Source organism: Meriones unguiculatus, chromosome 8 (genome assembly GCF_030254825.1).
Source record: "Meriones unguiculatus strain TT.TT164.6M chromosome 8, Bangor_MerUng_6.1, whole genome shotgun sequence".
In the NCBI taxonomy this organism is placed as follows: Eukaryota; Metazoa; Chordata; class Mammalia; order Rodentia; family Muridae; genus Meriones; species Meriones unguiculatus.
Window position 1 is genome coordinate 102,435,001 of NC_083356.1, and position 25,372 is coordinate 102,460,372.

At 37.0% G+C, this 25,372-nt stretch overlaps 1 protein-coding gene across 5 annotated transcripts in view; it reads right to left on the reverse strand.

Annotated features, from left to right (window-relative positions):
- Kcnh7 (potassium voltage-gated channel subfamily H member 7) overlaps positions 1-25,372 on the reverse strand; it is a 494,749-nt gene that overhangs the window by 148,874 nt on the left and 320,503 nt on the right. For all 5 annotated transcript variants that reach the window (XM_021637080.2, XM_021637081.2, XM_060390275.1 and 2 more), the window contains exon 3: positions 20,181-20,336. In XM_021637080.2, the coding sequence (XP_021492755.2) occupies positions 20,181-20,336 (156 nt within the window). The remainder of the gene's footprint in view (positions 1-20,180; positions 20,337-25,372) is intronic.

Genomic DNA, 25,372 nt, shown 5'->3' on the forward strand with positions numbered 1-25,372 from the left:
ACTTCATTCTCATCAAAGGAAAAATCCACCAGGAGGACAACACAATTATAAACATCTATTCCCCAAATATGATTAACATAACAAAAATGGCCATCCTGCCAAAAGGAATCTATAGATTCAATGCAATTCCCAACACATTTTTTTACAGACCTTGAAAGAACAATTCTTAATTCTCAATTTCATAAGGAAAAACCAAAAAAAACCTCCACAAACCCCAATAAACAAAAACAAAACAAAACAAAAAAACCCAAAACCCAAGATTGCCAAAATGATCCTGTACAACAACAGATCAGCTTCATATAGAGAAACAAAAACCCCAGAATGTCCAAAACGATCCTGTATAACAACAGATCATCTGGAGGTATCTCAATCCCCTATCTCAAGCTGTACTACAGAGCAATAGTAATAAAAACTGCATGTTATTGGCATAGAAACAGAAAGGAGGATCAATGGAACCGAATAGAAGACCCAGAAATAAACCCACACACTTATGAGTACTTAATTTTTAACAAAGAAGCCAAAACCATTCAATGGAAAAAAGACAGCATCTTCAATAAATGGTGCTGGTCCAACTGGATGTCTACATGCAGAAAAATGCAAATAGATCCATGGTTACCACCCTGCACAAAACTAAAGTCCAAGTTGATCAAAGACCTCAACATAAAATCAGATACTCTAAATCAGTTAGAAGAAAAAGTGGGGAACAACCTAGAACTCATTGGCACAGGAGACAACTTGCTGAACAGAATACCAACAGCACAGGCTCTAAGAGCAACAATCAATAAATGGGACCTCATGAAATTGAAAAGCTTCTGTAAAGCAAAGAACACCATCATCAAAACAAAATGAATGCCTACAGATTGGGAAAGAATCTTCACCAACCCTTTATCTGACAGAGGACTCATATCCAGTATATATAAAGAACTAAAGAAGCTGAAAAGCAACAAACCAAGTAATCCAATTAAAAAATGAGGAACAGAGCTAAACAGAGAATTCTCGATAGAGGAATATCAAATGGCAGAGAAACACTTAAAGAAATGCTCAACCTCATTAGCCATTAGGGAAATGCAAATGCAAATGACCCTGAGATTTCACCTTACATCCATCAGAATGGCCAAGATCAGAAACTCAAGTGACAACACATGCTGGAGAGGTTGTGGAGAAAGGGGAACCCTCCTCTATTGCTGGTGGGAATGTAAACTGGTACAACCACATTGGAAGTTAATCTGGTGCTTTCTCAGACAATTAGGAATAGTATTTCCTCAAGACCCAGCTATACCACTGCTAGGTATATACCCAAAATTTGCTCAAGTACACAACAAGGACTTTTGCTCAACCATGTTTACAGCAGCTTTATTTGTAATAGCCAGAACCTGGAAACAACCCAGATGTCCATCAACAGACGAATGGATACAGAAATTGTGGTATTTTTATGCAATGGAATACTACTCAGCAATTAAAAATGAGGAAATCATGAAATTTGCAGGCAAATGGTGGCATCTAAAAAAGATCATTCTGAGTGAAGAATCCCATAAGGAGAAAGACAAACGTGGTATATACTTGCCTATATAGACCTACAAGATATGATAAACATAATAATATCTATACACCTAAAGAAGATAAATGAGAAAGTAGACACAAGGTGAGATGATCAATCCTCACTTAGAAAAACAAATGAGATGTGCATTGGACATATGACAGGAGTCTACCACAGAAGGCATCTGAAAGACTCTACCTAGCAGTGTTTCAAAGCAGATACTAAGACTCATAACCAAACCTTAGGCAGAGTGCAGGGAATCATACGAAAGAAGGGGAGTTAGTATGACGTGGAAAGGATAGGAACTCCACAAGGACCAAATATATCTGGGCACAGGGGTCTTTTCTGAGACTGACACTCCACCAAGGACCATGTGTGGATATAACCTAGAACCTTTGTTCGGATGAAGCCCATGGTAGTTCAGTAACCAATTGGTTTCCCATAGTAAGGGGAACAGGGACTATTTCTGAAAGGAACTCAATAGCAGTCTCTTTGACCTCCCCACCCCCCAAAAGAAGGAGCAGTCCTGCTAGACTACAGAGGAGGAGTCTGGAGATACCTGATAAAACAGGGTCAGATGAAAGGGGAGGAGGTCCTCCCCAGTCAGTGGAGTTGGAAAGGGGCAGGGAGGAGATGAGAGAGGAAGGGTGGGGTTGGGAGGGAATAAGGGAGCGGGATACAGCTGGGATACAGAGTTAATGAAATGTAACTAATAATAAAAATTAAAATTAAATTAAAAAAAAGAAGAAAAATAAACAAGTAAAGAAAACTAGCAGAGAAGAAGGTGGATCAGGGACGAGGGTTGGCCACTGACTGAGCTAATGACACTGAAGATACCATAGTCTTGACAAAAACTAAGTGTTAAACACTGCATTTTATAACATGGAGGGGGGTGGTCACTAGTAAATTTGTTATGAACAGGGAAGTTCAAAAATTAAATGAAAGAAATAATTTGGAAAAAAAACATTGGTTAAATAAATGCTCTAGGTGTAGAATTAAAATAGGAGTGAATTAAAATAGACCAAAATCTTTCATCCCTCCAGTTTAGCAGGAAGTGGAGGTAAGGGGGGGACAGTAAGTATCCTGAGTACCCTGAGAGTTTGGTAGTGGTATTGCAACTTCCTTCAGGCCCTTTGAGAGGTGATCTGCCAATATCTATCTACCAAAACGAAAAAGAAAGTAAGTATTTTATTTGACACAAAAATTCCCGTTTGAGATTCAAATGCACAGAAAGTGAAGCCATCTGAATTTTCATTAAAAGGAGACTGGCTGAAAAAAAATTATAGCATTTTTATTCTATGTAAGGAGAGGTTTAGGGTAACTAGCAAATTTGCATGCTCTAATTAAAAGTTGTTCAAATATATCCTCAAGAATAATATGTTTTGAGTTCATAAACTTATGATATTATTTTCAATAAAAAAGTAGAATTTATTTGTTCATATAAGTTGAATGCCATCAGAGAAAAATATGAAAAAAAAAAAAGCAACAACCACTATCTGAACTTGCAATGTGGATTTGCTCAGTGAAGGGTTTGAAAACAGTGGGCATTGCTTCTGCATCCATTTTATATACATCTATCATTGCAATCTTTTTTTTTTCAAAAATAGAATTTAAAAAGTAATACAGCAAGTCAACTTCCATCCTCAAAGAAAGGAAATGCTGAAAGAACCTTGACCGCAATCTGTTATCCGTACATTCCCTACTATTTCCAAGAAAACCTCAAGTTTGAAATTTCTTGTGTAGTCTAGTTCTGTGTCTACCCATATCTGTAGATGAAAAGCATCATTCTGGGTTTTTAGCTCATGTTTTTAGCCTTTTTCACCTTTTTATCTTCTTTGAAATTCATGGAAACCAACCATCAGGAACATTCTGTTTTTTGTTATAGCATGAACTTCTCAATTCATTAAAGATGGTTCTAAAACACGAGAGAGTATCACTTCAATTACGTTATCCTTCCCCATATTTTCAATCCTATTCTTAATCCGATTACTGTAATCTCCTGCCCAGATCTTTACTCTTAGTTCCAAACCTTTGTGTCTAATGGTGGCAACATTTCCCTCTTAGAAAGATTCAAATTGCATCAGATTTTTAGTTTTCACCACAGAATACACACAGCGATTTAGCCATTAACATTTTTCTACCCCCTGGCAAGAGAGATCTTGTTTCTTTTGCTTCAGTACTGACAAGATGCCCGAGAAGGCAAATGGAATTATTCAAACACATAGTAAACTGAGTTGATAATGTACTTAGTTTGGATTTGAATATATAATTACTCTGGTCATAATAATTATGTAACCTTAGCATCTTGGAATTGTACTGATTCCTATGTACTTTACAATTAAGTAGAACTAAACAAATCACTGGAATGCTATACCATGCCCTGTATACCTGACACAAATCTTATTATCAATTTCACCCTTTTGGACAGGTTTAAATTGCTTCCATTCTGACTGCTGAGTTTACACAGAAGAGTCTTTACGCCCTTCATCGTCTAGGAAATATAGATAAAATGCTTGTTGGAGAACAATTTAGAATTAAGCAAGCTAATTTATTATGCCAACTTTTCATTTGTAGTCTAGGAGTTAGCGATGCTAAAAATAATTAAAATAGGATTTATTTCTCTGATAAAACATTCTGACATATTGCAAGTATATTAAACATTGTATTGTGGATTAATATACAAAGATGAGAGCAACCAATCTGCACAAATAAGATTAAATATTGGTGTAAGAGTATAAGTGGTTTGAAAGCATATTTACATATTCCTACTAACAGTTTTTATATGCTCACATAAATTGCCAAGTTAAAAACCAGTGAGCTGCATCAAAGTCATTTGATTAGTTTTTAATGCACATGAAATTGAGTTACAGTTTACAAATCAATTTTGCAAGTTTTATTACAATGCACTGAAGGTCAATGCCTTCTTTTGCTCATTTTTCATCAGCTACATTATGCTCCCCCTCTAAAGAACACCCAGCAGCTCTCTTAAATTAAGGACCACACTGGCATTCATTTTGCTCCTCGAGTTTAGTCACATCCAAGGTGGTACAGATGGTCTTTTCTGCACCACTAGGTTAATATGACCATGTTGTATTGCATTACAGATTTAGTTGTCTCCATGTAGTTCATGCGGAAAGAATTCACATTGAGAAATTTGTGTACCACTACACTTCCTTAAGGGGTGGAATATAAAATGTAGATAAGTGTAACTCTTGGGGCTTTTAACTGGCAAAACATCTTTCTAAGTCTTAAGGTTTTACTAAATTTACTTTCTTACTTGAATAATTAGATTCTATTTAGTTTCGTGTGTACTAAAGCAGTAAACTTGATATAAGAAAAAAAATCACTCAATATTTTTTCACAACTTATACATCATTAGAAATAGGATAAACACTGATAAACTACTTTTATGAATGTAATTTTGTTTAAATAGACAATTTAATGACAAGAGGTGCTGGTAACTATGAAAGTTGAAAACAGTTTTTCATGGTGGAAATATGAATATTTATTCAACAATTTCCACTTACCATTTATTCATTGATTTTTCTTGCAACTTCAAGTTCCTGTTTCCTTCATTCAATTTTTATCATTTTACAAACTTTTAGAACATCGATAATATAATAATTTGACTACTAAAATCTCTTGCCTGCTTGTTTCTGATTGAGTTATGAACCAAGAGGAGAAATCCTTCAGTGGAAATGTTATGCAAATTCAGACTCTCGTGAGGTGTGTCAAGGTTCTTGAGAGTGTGGAGGGAAGTGGAACAGGGAGAAAGAGGGAAGTAGTGAAGGCTGCCAGGGCCCATTTCCTTAGTGATGAAACTGGACCTCTGAAAACAGACTGTGGCTGGGCAGTGGTGGAGCAAGCCTGCAATCCCAGCCCTCTGGAGGCAGAGACAATTGGATTTCTGTGAGTTCGAGGCCAGCCTCACCTACAAAGTGAGTTCCAGGACAACCAGCGATACACAGAGAAACCCTGTCTCAAAACAAACAAACAAAGAAACAAACAAACATAAAAAAAGGAAAGAAGACAGACAGTATAAGATTTAATAGGAGACATACTCAGGTACTAACTGTCAGGAGGAACTGGGAGGAATTTCTGTCAGCCTTTATCTAAATAGACCTGGAGCTTCAGCTGAATCTTCAGGGAGTGGGGGCTGGGGCTGCAGCCTAGAATCACTGCTATTGGTGGACTGCTCTCAGCTCACTGCATTTCTAACTTCTCCCTGAACTTCATGCAGCACCTTAAGGCTCAAGACTTATGGATTCCAATGTGATCCTAAACTCTCTGCTGCTCACTGGAAGCTTCTTGAATCTGCATCTCCCAGTCCCTGGCTGCAGCCATCCCTTGGAAAAGGTCATAACCCTGTGTAAGCTCATTCCCACCAATCAACAGGACACTCAGACCTGAGGAGCAGTTTGGTGTGTATGACATTTCATTACTTTCAACATTTTTGTGATCACACTCAGGAGAAAAGTGTTCAGTACAAAGAGGGGGACAAAAAAAAACCCACCTTTTATTCTGAAAGAAAAAAAGTCGTTATATGTGAGCTCTGCTGTAAATTATTGAAAGTAAAAATTGAAGGAGTTTTTGTAAATTATGGGTGTTTATGCACCCGACACTTGAATTGAAAGCCTTAAAGCCAGTGTGAACAATTCTTAGCCCAATAAGCACGGGCACATAGAGGGACATGAATTTAATCCAGTCAAATACAATAAAAGATCGAATTTGATGGAAGAAGACAGAAGATGACTGACACATCAATCAGCCTTTCCTTTTCATGGAGAAAACTGTGATAGAAGCACAGTGAGAGGAGATGAGTTCTTCCTACTTTTAAGTGAGTGATGTGATATATTATGTCATTGAGGGGCTGCAAGAACAAGCCAGAATATTGACAAGGAAGGCTGTCAAGAGTGGTTGGACTGGGAAAAAATAATTTTCAATGTGAACTTGGTAGTAATCAATTGGCTGCCCTGAGTAATGAATGATAAATATAGTGTAGACAGGGTGATTTTGGTACTAGTGATAACAAAACAAACAACGAACAAAATAAAAGAAAACAAAACATCTCCCGGAAGTCCACTGGCAGACAGCAAAGGTGAAATTAAAAATGGGGCCCTTTGAAGGAGTAGATGTGATTAGAAAAGGCACATAAGACTAACTTTCCAATGATACCAACTAGGAGGAGGCATCACTAGAGAAAAAGCAAGATCTTAAAAAGGAAGGAGCAGTTAGCTTTGGACAAACTGGGATCTTGAAGTAATGTGAGTCCCAGAATGCTGTGTGAAGGTCAGAGGGCAGCTAGGGCTGCAGCTAGGCCAGCAACGGCAGCCTCAGGGAACAGCAGCGGCAACAGAAACAGCACACTCCTCTGAACATGCTAAAAATTGCTGCTGGTGTTTGAGAAGCCCCGCTTCCAGTCTGTCTACATCATCATGACAGCAAAAGAGGCAGCCAACAGAGATCCAGACAAAGGAGATAAGCAAGAAGTCAGGGTAATGAGATGGACTGGACTGCTTTTAAAGACTCAAGGTTAAAATCATTGAGTAAGGAGACACAGAGAATGAACGGTGCACAACAACATTACATAAGCCTAATTAGATCTCCATGTGCTTAAAATAACCACTAAATCAATAAGTGCAAGATTTTACCATATAGTAACTTAGTCTCTCTCTCTCATATATATATATGATATATATATATATATATATCAGTATATCAGTTCCCCTTTCCAAATGTCAAGTTAAAGAATCCAGTATATCAGTTCCCCCTCTCCAAATGTCAAGTTAAAGAATCAGTTTAGGTCTTTTGGAAATGATAACATCCTAACTTTTATTGATTCTGGATGATCACGCAGCTGTCATTTTGATGGGGGTTTCTAAACAGAGTGTTAAGAGGAAATGAGAAATAGTCCAGTTTCCCAAATGCTGTATGGCTAGAGACTGTCCCTGATTTTCCTGTTGCTAAGTTACAAAATATTCCATAGGATGCTCATAAGATGTCTCTGGTATGTCTTCGCTGACCTGGGTGTTGATCAACATCCATTGTTATCAAAGTACATATTTTTTCCCCCAATAACAAGTACTTTCATTGATCTTAGATGTATGTTTTTGTCCATATAATAGAGAGACTATGGCATGCATATGATTGAAGTTTTTCTCTATTTGTTTTTGCAACAATGTCATGGTTCCTTTCTTCTATATTAAATTTAATCTTTAAAGAAGAGACTTTTAAAGGAAAGATGAAAGTAAACATTAGTTACAGTGTAAAACCTTTAATTGAATTCCACTAAATAACAAGACTGTTTCTATAGTAATGTGTGCGGGTTAGGGAATTCTGTATCAACTGCAGCTTCTCATCTTTAAATTAAAGAATGTGCTTCAGCTTTAATGGAGATTAGTAAAAGCATGGGAGAACCCTTCTGCAAATGAACTATGTGGAACATTTCTTTGTTTCTAACTGCTTGGGGTCAGAAAACAAATACAAATTTGAGGCAGTAATATAGCTGTTGAGACAAATGTATGTTTTATGTGTTAATTATCTTAAGTAATTTCAAAACAGCTGAATATGGTTTTAGCAGCTTAAATTAGATAATTGCCTAAATTATCTAATGTTATTAAAAATAAATTTAGTATCAGTTGAAGCTTTTAGGATAATTCAAACTTTTAGTAAGAATAATAGTAAAATTGGCTCCACAAGATAAAATTTTAATCTTTTTGAAGACAATGGTATCTTTTAAACAAGATTAAATGTAAAAGTTCACTTCTGAAACTTAATGTCAGAATAAACTCCTATAGACATTTGTGGTTACTTTATTACATTATTTGCATTTGATTTTGCTTAGAAATCATTTTATTTGAATATTAGTTAACTTAGACCATGGCCACAGAATGCCACAAGGTTTTATATGCAGAGTATTGAATTTCTGTATTTCTGAGTTAGCAGTTCTGACACAGAGACTAAAATCTTGCCTTTTCAAGCACATTGCATATTTATAGCAATGGTCCACATAGCACTTACCATGTGGAAGGTTATTGACATGGGAAGTCTGGTTGATGTCCACTCAGTAGAAAATAAATTAATAATTTTACGTAAAACAACATATGCATGTATTTTTGTTGCACACACACAGATACTTAGTATTTGCAAAGGATCTATAGAGGTACAAGAAAGAACTCTGAAATTGAGCTGAAGGGTTCCTGGCCACATTAAATTAGGTTAGCATTGTCTGTTTTCTACAGTACTTACCTCTCTTTTATTCTTGACTTTTCAAATTCATTTTAGTGAGTGTTTTTAAAAAAACATTAAGATTATGATTAATTTTCATTATTTTCTACTGGGCAAACAGATGTGTCCAATGGTACGGTAGACCGAGGTATGAAATGTTATGTTCCTACAGGAGCTGGATCAGATAGCTCTGCTTGGATGACATGGGATTTACACAGGAAAGAGTCTTTTGGGATAGATATACTGCAAAAATGACAACATTCTATTAGACAGTACATGATTAAGGATTGCTTCAGTTGAACTCTATTAAGTATGAGAAGCCGTAGATGATGAAGCTAAGAAATCATGGAAGCCAGTCTTATTTAGATCTTGGTATTGTGTGCACACAGTAATTTGGAGCCTTATGTTCTAGGTATCAGAAAATTATTGTAAAGAACAGAAATAGCAGACTACTGTAATCCGAATGCAGTGATGTTTCATGTAATATTGGAGAAAATAGGAATTACAACAATGGGACTACATTAGTTCGAATAAGACGTGCTGCAGTTCTGAGTAGGATAATTGTAGTGGGATATAAAAGAGAGAGATTGAGAGAAGTGATGAAGGTACTTGGTCCTCCCTTTTGATGGAAACTGAGAAGATTCAATGGAATAAGAAGCTTAGCATGATGCTGTGTATTGGCTGATTGGTTAATGACAGCATTGATGATGATCAAAGAGTTCTAAGTAAGGACTAGAGTTAAGACACAACTTACTCGAAAGGGTAAATCTTCCAGACATGCAAAAATATTCCAAACACACCTAATGGACATTGAATATATGAAGCTCTAAAGTAGCAGTTCTCAAACCTGAGGGTCCTGACCTCTCAGGGCTGGCGGGATGGGAGGGTGTCAAATGACACTTGCACAGGGGTCACCTAACACAGACATTTACATTATGATTTATAGCAACAGCAAAATTACAGCTCTGAAATAACAATTAAATAACTTTATGTTCTGGTCAGAAAGTTGTCTCTTCTGCCAATAAGTTTAATGCTGAACTCCACTTTCTCTTCTAATGAATTTAGTGTTTCTGGGTTTATGTTGAGGTCTTTAAGTCACTTAGATTTGAGTTTTGTGCAGAGCTATTTTCTTACAGGCTCGACTCAGCAGCGGATCAAAATGGATGCTGAAACTCACATCCAAATACTGGGTGGAGTGAATGGAGTCTTGTGTAAGAGTGGCAGGAAAGATAGAAGGACCCAGAGGGGATAGGAGCGCTACAAGAAGACCAACAGAGCCAACTAACAAGATCCAGGGGGGCTTGTGGAGACTGAAGCACCAACCAAGTCCGACCATGCATGGACTGGACCTAGGTCCCCCACACAGATATAGCCAATGCGCAGCTTGGTCTTCATAAGGGAGGTGAGGGCTGTGTCTGCTTTCTGATACCTCTGCCTCCTCGCCACCCCCCAGTGGGGTTGCCTTGCCAGGCCACAGAGGAAGAAAATACATTCAGTCTTGATATGACTTGATGTGCTGCGGTGGGTTGTTGTGGGAGGGGTTCTGCTTTTGTGAGGAGTAGGAGAGGGGAGATAAGGGGAAGAGAAAGGGAGGATGGGACTGAGAAAAGAGGAGGGAGGGTGCTACAATCCAGATATAAAGCTAATAAACAAACAAACAAACAAATAATTATGGTTTGGGGTCATCACAACATGAAGAACTGTATTAAACTGTTGCAGCTTTAGGAAGGTTGAGAACCACTGCTCTAAGTGATGAGAAAAGACTAAAGAAACTGTGGTCTGAAATACTGTTTTGTGAAAAGGCCTGAAATTGCAGGTAACAGATGAAACTGCCTAAGCAGGATATACATGACTCTTTTTGAAGGAGAGGCTAAAAGTAGCTCTTGGAAGATAAATAATGCTTAAGGGCAGAATAAGAGGGAGTCTTGGAATGTGTCTCAGTGGTAGAAATTTGTCTAGTAGGTCTAACCCTAGCACAGATGAGATACAGAGCAAGAATGAAAGGGTGAGTAGGAACGTGAGGAACCAGGGAAGAGAAAACGGAAAGAGAGAGGGTAAATTCTGTTGAAATAGGTGTACATTTTAAAGATGTAGTGAGCATGGTTGCCTAGAAGTGGAAAGAAAGTCAAGAAGAGAACCTAACTCACCTATGTAAAGGACAATAAATGTAGAGAGCTCAGCTATGTTGCTCTGTGGAATGAAGGGAAGAGTGGAAACAGGTATACATGTGTGGCTTAAACACCTACAGAAAGAGACAAATAATAAAAACCAAGAAACCCAAGTACATGTGAAACTTAATAAAACACATGCTAAGAACAGTGAAGAGGATAGCACACCCTGTCAAAAGGGTAGCTAGTATTTTGTATTGGCTTATAAGGAACATTTGGGGTGTGTTTCTAGATACTAAAACAGAGAGAGCCAGATATCCTAATTTTAATGTGCAACATCCAATTTTTAAATGTTGGCAACAAATTCAACTAATTAAAACTTTAAAAAAACCCACGATGTGATATAAACAAAATGTGTCTGTTGAAATGCACACTATTTATTCTCAGCAGCTTGAGTATGAGCAACAGAGGAAGGAGCCAGAAGAAAACATTGCCATGTGAGGGAGACACTGGGAAAGATAAAGTTTTGAAGGGCAGGATTGCACAGGTCCTTAGAGGATATGATAGCTTCATATGACTTCTGAGAGGTGGCTTGTAGTTGCTGAGAAATTTCCACATAATGCCCATCATCACTCTTGCTGTGGGCACAAGAAGAAAAGTTTTCTGTAGTGCAACACAGTAATGGACTGGAGGTCAGAGCCATAAGGACTCCAGAGAAGGTTGAAAATGCCTTCCCTGGGTAATGGGAGAAATGGGAGAAATCTGAAAAGAAATATAGTTTTGAGATATACAGTCATTTAATATATTGATGAAATATTTTTCCAAGAATGAAGAAAACTTTACTAGATATTATAGCTTATTAGAAAATATCTATATAATATAAACTCAATACATCACTTGACAGTAAGTGAAGTAGATTTAAATTTAGACTCAGTGTTTTACAATAATGAAGGAGTGGAAATGTTGTTAACAAGATTTGTTTGGTGAAAGAAATGCTAGATAAACTTTATAGCAGATCAAACGAGATAAAAAGATATGTATTAATTTTATGTTTAGATATTATCTTTATTTTCCTGATAAATAAAGGGATAAGGAGGTTTATTTTGTCTCATGATACCCACAATGGGCAGGTCTCCTCACCTTAATTAACCTAATCTAGATAATGGAAGCATAGCATGTTCCAGACATGCTCAAGGCCTGTCTCCTAGTGTACTCTGGCTCACATTAAGTTGACAATTGAGATTAACTATCATAATCAAGAATTTTTGTTCAATTTAGGTTCCTACAATGATCTCAAGAACTTTCTGGCAAACTCTATCATTTCCATTTTTAAGAATATTTTATGTAAAGCACAAATAAGAAAAAATTAGATCTGTCTCTTATTAGTAGTAGTATTGATTAGTTAAATGGATCCATTTTACAGTATTTACTAATTTGACAGGTATAATCCACTCATAATAATAGTTCATTATGTTTATGCTCCATTTGGAGATATAAGTTATCTGTGTATGCTCCTATATCCTTCACAGATAATATGAAAAATTTACTTTTTTTCTGAAGAAAATGCACATGTTTCTTATGCTCGGCTCTAAACTTTAAAACTAGTATTTTTACTAAGAATTTTTATTACTCTGTTCAACATGTTTCCCTTTAATAATCTCCCTTTCCTCTTGTGCATTTAAAATTGATTCTTTCCCTTAATCATCTCAATGTAATAGCTCACTTAAAAATATGTATGCATGTCATTTTTTTTACTCACATTGGTGCCATGATTTACATGATTTACAGACAAGTGATTTACAGAAACATATCTTTCATAAATATAAGTGGGCAATTTTTTCTTTCCCTCTTTTTCATTCTTTCATAATTATGTACACCATATTTTTATAAGCAATTAAGCATTGACTAAAGAAAAATAAGTTTTAAGGTATTTATCATATGTGTTAGTGTAACAATACTTTATTTATGACCAATTTAACTGACCCATAAGCTTACAATTAGATTGTAGGCTTTAAAGTAATAATGTCACTATGATGAGGGTTAACATTGTGATAGGTGAAGATAGTGCAGAGGTTTTACCTTCTTGTATTTTGCTGAGGCCATTTCATGTTTAATACAATTTGATACCCTTGATGGAAAATCTCAAGGAAAATTAACCCAATTATTTTCTAGACACCCGAGGTCAAGACGCTCCAGCTAACTTATCCTGCCTTCTGTTAAACTTCCTGTTTTGCAAACGTTCCCTTCTAGTTAATCTCTTATCTTAGCTTCTGTTAAACTGCTTGCTTGCACAAACATCCCCCTGCAGCTGCAGAGTAAGATACCCTTAGAAGTTCCTTGTTCCAAAGCCTCAGGGCTACACTTAAATCCTGAATACCTGAGGACAGTGCTGGGTGGCTGGAATAATGACTTGGCTATAAGCTACTTGCTTGAGTTGACATCTCTAGTGGGCTCCTCATCATAACATTTGTTTTTCCAAAAACAATGTATTCAAATGTTACTTTCCTTCCTTCTTCCAGCCCTGCCCCCACTTCTTTGCTGGCTTCCTTCCCTCTCTCTTTTGTCTTTTTCTGTCTTCCTATCAAAAGATGTTGAAAGAGCCAAAGCCATTATTTTGCACTGACACTAAAATTTTACTCCCAAAGAAATAAAGCATCAAGGTTTGTCAAAGATGAGACATAATATGCGATGAAATCAAGCAAAATTTGGGTCTTTTAAATTTTTCTGGATGATTTAACAACCAGTTCTTCAAACTCTGACACAAAGTTAAGGGAAACAGAAAACAAATGACAAAAGGGTATGAGTGAAACCAATATACTGTCTGTAAATAATAGGACGTTGAAAAGCCATGGAAACAATTGCATCTGCATTTTTTAATTATCTATCTATCTATCTATCTATCTATCTATCTATCTATCTATCTATTTATTTCTCTCCAGTGATTTCCTATGTGAATGACAACTACACTGTAGGGGGACCCCACATATTCACAAAATAAGGAGAAGAATCTCTTGCCCATGCGATGCCAGTCTAACTGAACAGAAAATGCCATAGACTTGTGTTTGTATCCCTGGAGCTAGTATGTAGATTTCTTTCTATTTAAGAAATCATGGTATCAATTCAATATTTTCATATTTTTTTGTATTTTTGTTTTAAATGAATGCATTATTTTTTTCTAAATCACATTCTCTGGTATGGTGTGGGTATTACCCTCTATTTCTTACTTCCCTTCAGATGAAAGGCCATAGTGGAAACAATTCCATTTGTAAAATGACGTATTTGAGGAGATGGTTAATAAAATAAATTAGGCATTCATTCTCTCTGTAGGCAACTAAATTTTTATGGATACTCACAGATATGCACAAATATTCACAGATATTAATGAAAGATAGAGGCAGGTACCAGTGAAGTTCACTGTCATGGACCATTCAGTATTGACTGAATTTGGTAAGTAGAAAATACCATGAAATCAAAGTAGATATTATCCGAAAGACACAATACCTGCAGTCAGAATTTTTTTATAGTAGTTTATTTGTTTCAAAACACATATTTTACAAAACTGATCAATTAAGGATTTTGCAAGTAATATTTTCAAATGTATATTTTTTCAGGGTAAAAATTCAGGATATTGGCATTATATTACATTAATATATTTGTTCCTCCTTTGCTTTTAGAGAAAATTAAATTTATACTGCTCTTTAGACTTGGCAAAGGAAGTAACTGATACTATAAAATGTTTAATTGTTTGATTTAATATTATACTTAAGTTCATGCTTACAGGGAGGAACAAGATGTGACTCATGGGCCACAAGCACCATGAAGCTGTATAAATAAGGAATAAAACCTCATACAAAAGCATAACCTACCATAAAGCACTGCCTGTGTGTGTGCAATTAAAAGAAATCCATTATGTGTTTGTCAAGCTTGAACTTTATAGAAAACAGTGTCAAGTTACAGTGTTAAAAAGTTGCAGAAAGACTTGGGATAATAGTTCAGTCAGTGAACTGCACACACATGAATGAGGACCTGAGTTTCACTCCTAGAACACATGTGAAAAGCTTAGTGTAAAAGCTAGGGAAACAGCTTGGTAAATAAAGTCTTTCCTTGCAAGCTTGAAGACCTAAAATCTGATCCCCAGAGCCTATGTAAGAAACAGGCATGTAGGATAGACACAGTAGTCTCAGCACTCAAGAGAAAAGATAGGTCACTAGGGCAAGCCAGCTAGCTAGCCAAGCTAGAACTGGAAAACTTCAAGTTCACCAAGAGGCACCAGTTCAATAAATAAGAGGAAAAGTGATTGGGGAAGAAATATGACATCAACTTTAGGTCCCCGAATGTATGTATACATGTGCACCCATATACACCTGCCCATATTCATATGAAAAACACACATGTGATCACACCACACACATGCTCACACAGTACGCATAAATGGTAAAGCATAAATAAATACAATGCTGGCTGCAGTTGCACAGGCCTGCAGTCTCAGTACCAGGGAAGTAGACAGGAGAACCTTGGACTTTGCTAATAGCCGGTCTGTGTGAATCAGTAAGATCCAAGTCCAGTGGGAGACCTGATCTCAAAAATAAGGTAGAGAGTCACAGAAAAAGTTACCAGTTTCAGCATCTGCCCTTTACTTGTACACACATACCCCTTCTAGGTTTGGACATGACTGTCAGTATAGGCTTTGGAAGCATACTGTTTATTTTATACATGTTATTTGATGCACATAAAGTATAGAATTTTCAAATCTCTATTATCAACATTTTGTGATGTTTTCTAGCTTCGAAAATACCAGATATAGAAAGCCCAATTTTTATATGAATCATCTCCCAATCATAAAAATCAATAAGGAAGAGGTTGAATCAAAGTCCCCATAAAGCATGGGTACAGCATTGTTGCAGGGATATGTTCTGTCTTCAGTTTTCATGTACACCTAGAAATGGTCACCTAGAGCTAGAGCAGCAGAATTTGCTGCGGAGAGTGCAGGACAACATAGAGAACAGAGCCCGCAGAACCTATATGAGAACAGTGGAGGCACAAGTCAGCATGATGAACTACACTCTGAAGATCCCCCTTGCAGAAATGTCTACAGAGGAGGAGAAATAGGAAGTGTGTGATGAAAAGGGCCAGATGACTAGTTATATAAGTTCCCAGATCCCAAACCACTAGCATGGTCAAGGAGATTGGCGATAGATTCCTTCTCGGCATCACTTAAAGGAAGAAAAGAATGAATAGACAGTTGGGAGTCACAGGACAATACAAGCACAAGGTAATCCCCAAACTGATCCTATCTACCAATGCTGTCTTTTATGGAGGCTTCAGAAGAATAGTGGTTTTATTTGTCACTTTTCTATTGTGATAAAAATCCACGACGAAGGCAACTTATAGAAGGAAAGATTTATTCAGGCTCATGCTTCCACATGGATAGCCGATCATCACGCTGGGGAAGAAACAGGCATGGCAGCTGGAGTAACAAGCTCAAATTTTGAACCACAAGCAAAGAGTAGAGAAGGTGATCTAGAAACGACCTGAATCTTTAAACTCTCAAAGCTTATCCCCCAAGACATAATTACTCCAGCATGGTCATACCGCTAAACTCACCCAAATAGTTACCAATTGGCAACTTAAATATTTACCATAGTCTGAGGCTATGGGGAAGGGGTTAATTTATCATTCAGATTACTAGCTTGTTAAATAAGAAGCTGTTCTGCTATTTGCCCTTCTGAATGAAAATTAAGCATCCTTCCTAGGATGGATGTTTGTTATTTAGCTGGTTACTTGTTACTTCCCTTGTTTCCTAGCTTCTTTAAGTCTGTGGACCATAGTATGGTTATCCTGTATTATATGACAAATAGAAGAGACAACTGAAGCTGTTCAAGAGAGAGAACAAAACATGAGTCTACCATAAATGTCTTCTGAAAGATTCCAACCACCAGGGTATCAAAGCAAATGCTGATACTCACAGCCAAACTTTGGGCAGAGCTCAGGGAGTCTTATGGAAGAGCGCAGTGTGTGGTGGTGGTGGCGGGAAATAGAAGAAGCTAGAGGGGACAGGCACTCCAAAAGAAGAGCCAACAAATCTGGACCTAGTGGGGCTTGTGGGGACTGATGCACCAACTAAGGACCATGCGTGGAGAGGACCTAGAACCCCCGCTCAGATGTAACCATTAGGCAACTCAGTCTCCATGTGGGTTCCCTAGTAAGGGGTTCAGGGGCTGTCTTTAACATGGACTCTGTTGCCTGCTCTTCGATCACTTCCCTCTGGTGGAGTGGCCTTCGCAGGTTACAAATAGAGAGGATGCAGCCAGTGCTGATGACACTTGATAGGTTGGGGTTAGATGGCAGAGGAGGGCTCAGCCTTTCTGTGGACTAGGGGAAGGGGATGGGGGAAAGAGGGAAGGCGGGTGGGACATAGACAAGATGAGGGAAGGGCTATGGGTGTAAAACTGTAAATTAAAAATAAATAAAAGAAACTTCGGAAAACACTTTGCAAGAATAAGTTTTATTTGGTAAGTTATGTTGAGGAAGACTGTGTATATTGATTATATTTTATTAGAAATTGGAGAAGAAAACAAAAGTGGAAAATACAAAAAGGTTCTATAACTGACAAGCTAGAAAATAATACCAAAAAAGAGCAGTGGACAGGGAGGAAAAAAAAATAAGACAGACTAAATTTGAGTGACTTGTCAAGATATAGGAGTCTAATGAAATAATCCAAACTAGTAAGACAGATAGCTGAATACACAAGAGACATTTAGGGACACAATGACAAGCACAAAGAAATACGTTATTAACTAAAATTGTATGGTGGGAAGGGCAGAAGAAACATTTGAGCTATTCTTGCTGAAAGGGAGGAATCAAAATTCATTGTGGGATGAGGAGAAATTAAGGGTGAGGACCAAATCTATACATTCATAAGCTGTATAATTGTAGGCATAAGACATGTAATAAACTATTTTATAAAGACAACAATTAGAAAAGTAACAAGTTATCAAATAAAAAATATGTAGATTGAAACAACCAAACACCAGTACAATAATATTGAATATATCAACACAAAATGTGCTAACACTATAGAAACAATCAATTCTATACAATAAATATACTAGAACTGTAATCAAATAAAAGGAAAGTGTAACTTCTTAAAGAATCTCAAAAATGAATATCAAACTGGATGAAATGATACTACTAAAACAAATCTTAAAGTTCAACATTTTAATTTAATGCAGCAACAAACAAGAAAAAAATTCATATATCATGAGTTAAAATACAAGAGATAGAGTTGGAAAAGTATTAAACAAAGTGACCACATATTCTCTAATAGTGTGAACTACCTTATTTTATCAATATAAAGTTATCTATATGAAGTATTATTTCTTTTTTTTTCTTTTTCTTTTTCTTTTTTTTAAATTTTTCATCAATTACACTTTATTCATTCTGGATCCCCCCATAAGCCCCTCCCTCCTCCCCTCCCGATCCCACCCTCCCTCCTCCCTCTGCATGCATGCCACTCCCCAAGTCCACTGATAGGGGAGGTTCTCCTCTCCTTTCTGATCTTAGTCTATCAGTTCACATCAAAAGTGGCTGCATTGTCCTCTACTATGGCCTGGTAAGGCTGCTCCCCCCCAGGGGGAGGTGATCAAAGAGCAGGCCAATCAGATTATGTCAGGGGCAGTCCCTCTTCACATTACTATGTAACCCAATTGGACTCTGAACTGCTCTGGGCTATATCTGTGCAGGGGTTCTGGGTTATCTCTATGAATAGTCCTTGGTTGGAGTATGAGTCTCTGGGAAGTTCCCTGTTATCACTATTTGCAGATGATATGATAGCATACGTGAGTGACCCCAAAAACTCTACCAGGGAACTCCTACAGCTGATAAACACCTTCAGCAAAGTGGCCGGATACAAAATTAACTCAAAAAAATCAGTAGCCCTCCTGTATACTAAAGACAAAAGGGCTGAGAAAGAAATTAGGGAAACAACACCCTTCACAATAGCCACAAATGACATAAGGTACCTCGGAGTAATCCTAACCAAGGAAGTCAAAGACTTGTATGAAAAAAATTTCAAATCTCTAAAGAAAGAATTAGAAGAAGATATGAGAAGATGGAAAGATCTCCCATGTTCATGGCTTGGCAAGATTAACATAGTAAAAATGGCCATCTTACCAAAAGCAATCTACAGATTCAATGCAATGCCCATCAAATTACCAACACAATTCTTTACAGACCTGGAAAGAAAAATTCTCAACTTCATATGGAATAACAAGAAACCCAGAATTGCTAAAACAATCCTGTACAATAAAAGATCTTCTGGAGGTATCTCCATCCCTGATCTTAAGTTGTACTATAGAGCAACAGTTTTAAAAACTGCATGGTACTGGCATAGAAACAGAATGGTGGATCAATGGAACCGAACAGAGGACCCAGAAATAAACCCACACACTTATGGACACCTGATCTTTGACAAAGACGCCAAAACCATTCAATGGAAAAGAGATAGCATCTTCAACAAATGGTGCTGGTCCAACTGGATGTCTACATGTAGAAAAATGAAGTATTATTTCTTTTTAAGCATCTTTTATAGGCTTATTGGTCCATTATTTTAAGTCAACTGGGGTAATTTTCCAAAAATTTGTAAACTAATAGTTTATCATGCAACACAAATTCTTCACTTACCTGATATGAAGTATTATTTCTAATACCTAATGTTTGACAACATCTTTTTTTTAATTTTTATTTTTTAATATGAGTCACAGTTTGTTAACTTTGTATTAGAACCTCTTCTCCTTACATCTGATACTGGTTTATCAGGTGTCTTCAGGACTGGTTGCAAAGTCCTCCTCTGTGGCCTAGCAGGACTTCTCCTCCCTTGGAGGAGGCGGGATCAAAGAGCCTGCCATCGAGTTCATGGTTTGATAACATCTTAAGTGTTTTTAGTAAAGTACTGATAAAATAGCCAGCATGGTGTAACACACCTTTAGTTTCAGTACTTTGGAGGCAGATGCAGTGATTTTGAGGCCAGCCTGGTCTACATACTGAATTCAAGGCCCAAACAGAGTTACACAGTATGACCTTGTCTTTAAAACAAAAAGCATTGGCAAAGTACATCACCGCACACCTGAGTCATATGACTTTCAATGTAGATGATAAATTCTGTACAGGGTCAAAAAGTCACAGCAGGCATGGACTCCTGATGTGAAATGTAATATTTCATATATGAATACATTTTGACAAATGACATGCAAGTGACTACAGCTGAAGCAGAAGATCAGGACTTTATGGACATGTGGCCTTTTACTTACGGTTTACAGTTTTGACTGGTAATATTGGGTTTACCCTCTCTGGGGAGGCAGCATTCTCTTCATCTGTTACATACTCAAAATTAATGATGAACATCATAGCCACACCCTCTTGGTTCTTCACTGGAATTATATGAGTGTTACAAATAAAAGTGGAACCTAAAGAGAGGAAAATAAATGTCAGATAAAAAATAAACCTTCTGCCTGAACTACCAGTATTAATAAAATCAAAATACATTCCTATAAAAATTTGCCTTAAATGACCACTGATATTCAATTAATTTTTTTAATTTTTACTCATTTTATTACATATATTTACTTTATGTGCATGCATAAAAAGTATACAGTGTAATTCAGTTGTTGCATTGTGGAAAAACACAATATCAAATCCTATTACTTCTTACCAGTAACTTAGTAGTTAGTATAGAAAATTATGTATGTATGTATGTATGTATGTATGTATGTATGTACTGTAATATATTCAGTTTGTATCCTGGCTGTAGCCCCCTCAATCTCCTCCCAATCTCACCCACCCTACCTCTTCTCCCCTTATGCCCCTTTCCTAGTCCACTATTCTCCCCTATTCCACTGATAGGGGAGGACCTCCTCCCCTTCTATTTGACCACAGCCTATCAAGTCTCATCAGGGCTGGCGGTTGGCTGGGTCATCTTCCTCTGTAACCTGGCAAGGCTGAATCTCTCAAGGCGAGCTTATCAAAGAGCCAGCCACTGAACTCAAGTCAGAGACATCCCCTGATCCCCTTACTAGGATATCCACTTGGAAACTGAGCAGGGGGTCTAGGTCCTCTCCATGCACAGTCCTTGGTTAAAGTATCAGTCTCTGATGGCCACCCCACCCCGCCACCCCGGGCCCAGTTTTTTGGCTCGGTTGGTCTCCTTGTGCAGTTCCTGTCCCCTCCAGGTCTTTCTATCTCCCTCTTCTTCCACAAGATTTCTTGCACTCTGCCCAAAGTCTAATTATGAGTCTCAGTATCTCCTTCCATAACCATCAGTCTTTCAGAGGCCCCCTGTGGAAAGCACCTTTCCTGTTCCTTGTCTTCTTCTACTTCCGATGTCTATCCTGTTTGCCCTTCTGAATAAGGTTTCAGCCTCTTCGCTAGGTTCCTCTTTGTTGTTTAGCTTCTTTAGGACTATTGATTTTAGATTTTAGTATGTTATATCCTATATTATATGGCTAATATCCACTTATAAGTGAGTATATACTATATGTGTCTTCCAGCTTCTGGGTTACCTCACTCAGGATGATCTTTTCTAGTTCCCACTATTTGCCTACAAATGTCATGATTTCCTTGTTTTTAATTGCTGAGTAGTATACTATTTTGTAAATGCACCACAATTTCTGTATCCATTATTCTGTTGAAGGACATCTGGGTTGTTTTCAGATTCTGGCTATTATGAATAATGCAGCTATGAACATAGTTGAGCAAATGTCCTTGTTGTATGGTTTAGCATCTTTCAGATATATGCCCAGGAGTGGTATGACTGGACCCTGACATAGCACTATTCTTACTTTTCTGAGAAAGTGCCAGATTGATTTCCAAGTGGTTGTGTAATGGAGTGGATGTACTCCATCCCCGCCGGCCATGGAGGAGGGTTCCCCTTCCTCCACAGCCTCTCCAGCGTGCACCACCCATTGAATTTTTGATTTCAACCATTCTGATGGGTTTACTCAAAATTAATCTCATTACAATAGAGAAAAATATTTTTAAGATTCTAAAAAACACTACCATCCATGTCCTATATATTTGCTTTAAATCTGTATCTACGTGAAACAGACTTATATAAACACTGAAGAGTTACCCATTTTATATCCTCATGGTTTTGGAATTCAAAATTATGTCCCTTTTCTTCTTAATTTCTTGAACACAGTAAATCACTAGCTGTCAACTGTGTTGTAACAAATGAGAAAAACATACAAAATCCAAGTGATAATGCTTTTATTTGGCTTTAATTTGTTAGAGAAATTGTATATATTATTGTATCATTTTTTTTCTCATGTTGCCATTAGCTACCACTATTGATCTACCAGCACAATCTTTTCCATCCATGACCTATGGAATACAGTTGAGAATATCTTTAAACCATTTACTTCTGTCTGATTTCTTAGAGTTGACTCCTAATAGCCCCTCAAACAGCTCCTTTTCAGCATTATCTTCTGAATATTTGCTCTATTTAGTCAAAATGATAGAAATCTCATAAGCTATGTGTTTATTTCAGCCAATTGTAAATGCAAAAACTTCAGAAAATGATCTTGGTCTCTCAGATAATAAAGTGTATTGTGATTTTTTTCATTTTTAAAGATTATATGGGATTATATTATATTATTATATCTTGAGAATTCTTTCGGAGTGTCAAAATAGGAAGGGCTATATGAAGGTTAGGTTGATAGGAGATTTTAGGTGAATGTGAGAAAATGGAAACTAGGAATGAAGGCATGGAGTGATAGCAGAAGGTTTGAACCAAGAGCCCAGCATCAACAAGAACCACAAGATGCTGTCACTCCAAAGTGGCATCATATATAAATTATATTGAGAGCCAAACAAGCAGTGAATAAAGCTCCTTTCTACCTTTAGAGCCCTGCATCATGTCACATGCAACCAGCTTAGAACAGAAGCTGTTCTCGCTGCCATAAGTGACGGACAGAGGGCTTTGGTGCATGAGACAGGATAGCTGTTTACCATGTGTAAATAGCTTCTCTACATTAGAAGCCAGTGGCTTCTAATTTCTACAGAACTGAGTCACAAAGACCCCTTTAGAGCAACACTCTTTGTAACTTAGAGATACCAATGTGTTAATTATAATTTAGATTTCCAAATACTGGCATCCTCTCGAATTTGAGATGGAATAGACTTTCATATAATTTCAAATTTTATATAAAGGAGCCCATACATTACAGATGCAAAAAAAAAGCTTTAAGAATGATATGCTGCACCTCCAGTCTTCAGCTGTATCTTCAATTCATCTAATAAAATAGTTAGCTAGAGCACTTGTCGAAGTTTCCATGGTAACAAACAGGCTGACTTTAGTAAACACAAAATAAGCAATTTAAGAGTGCTCCATTAGAACTAAATATAGAAGAGCTCCAGGCCAGGCATCACAATGCACACTGGTTAAACAGAGTCTGAAGAGATGTGAGAAATAGCCATTATGTAATTTCCTAATGAATCAAAATACACATCGATTTTGCCACTTAAAATGACATTTCCTGTATCATTCTCAACATAATTGTGAATTCACAGATTTGTTTTTCAGAAGTTTCAAATCTTTCAACATTTGAGGTATACTGCTGATTGTAAAGCAGAAACATAAAACAAATCTTTGGAAAAATATATAAATAAGACATTCAAGGACAGAGATCTAATAGGCTTACAATAGAACAGAATCATTTCACATTGGCTAATAAAAGGAAAACCATGCCCTTCCATACAAATGCTTGAGATTTACTGTTGAGTACTGAAAAGCATATAATTATCATGCCTCAGAAAAACAGTTCAATGCATTGTATATCAGCTCCACACCTCACTGCATATGTATAATTAATCTGAGATTTATTGCTTACTAGTATTGCTTCCGACATGCTTCCATTAAGTAATATATTCTTTTTACAAGCAAAAGTAAAGACTCACATTTACATGCTTTTCAGTTTTATTTTGGGATGGATATATCCACCAATCTTGTGTAGCCTCTGGCAGGCACACAGTGAAAAGGAAGACAGAATTTAGAGGGGCAGCATATATTGAACGTGTTTTAGCTTGTATAATTCTACAACATCCAAGGAATCTTGAGTTACTCTTTCTGTTTAATATTTTTCCTAAAAAAAATGGTAAAAGCAAAAGGAACAGAAAAATAATTCATAAAACACTCTCTTAACAATGAAGAAAAAAAGACTTATTCAGTGATGCTTAAATTACATTAAATCAGGAAATATTTGAATCTTGTTAAGATGCATCATGTATTCAAATGGAATTAATAGTGTTTATTAAGAAGCAGAATATTTACAATAACATTATCCATTATTTATACAGTCACGCATGCAATTATGCTGCAATAATGTTCCTTAGACTTTGGTTCATTTCCATATTTTGTTTCCTGCATGAAAAATCTTTCCAAAGTGGAAAAGGCTAGTTAGGAAGAGCGGCACTCATTTTAATAAATTTTTCAGAATTAAAAAAAAATAGTTAAACTCTTGTTATTAGTCAAGGGAAGCATGGTAATTTGAATAATATAACAATTAGCTCTTCATTCATAAATAAGTGCCTTACACTCAGCTGAATCATAAAATGAAAGGTCATGATTTTTTCTACATGAACGTCTTTGAATGTGTTTTATGTCTGTGATGTGTACTCCCAGGGCATCCTGTACACACAAAGAACAATAGGGGAGTCAGAGCTACTGTACCAATGTGTCACTACAGTCTGTGGCCTGTGGAGGGTAGTTCAAGGAAAATGCAAAATTGCATGCCAAGTGTGACCTGAACTTCCCTCTTAGTTAGAAAAGTGCTGGGGAATTTCATGCAAAGAGCACATTCATTTGATTTAAAACTATCACTCTCATGTGTGATAGTGCAACCAATGGCTTGTTGAAAATGCCAGAATAGAAGTAAAGAGGGCACTTAGGAAAATACTGTAAAGGACTGGCAAGTGAGTCTAATTGTTTATATAAGGATGGTGTGGGTGAAAGGGCCGAGGTGGAATCTGAAATGTAGTGAGCAAGAAGAATGGCATCCTATTTCTTAACTGCAGCAGAGAAAGGGAGGAAGCGGTGTCCAGTCATAGGTTTTTGAGGATGGTGGCTCTGAAATTGCTTGCTGGGTGTCTAAGTGGAGATGTTGAGAAGATAAACAGTAGCGGCTGCAGTTCAGTTCAGTTTAGGCATCGGTACGAGTCAGAGTTAAGAATCTGGAAGTCATTAGGGAAAACACTCCATTGCAAGGATGGATGGTGGTAGTTAGGGAGAGAGGAAATTTGTAGTCTTTTCCCAGAGGCACTTCGGAGTCGAAGAAAAGACAAAGGCGGCCCTATAAAGATGGAGGAGGAACACACAGTGAGGTGGGTGGAAAATCAAGATCACAGGGCATCAAGTCTTCAGAGTATTCCTGAAGGAGGATTCTATGAGCTCTTGATGATAGGAGTCCTGAGATCCAGACAAACACATGACCCTTTAAGAAATATTTTC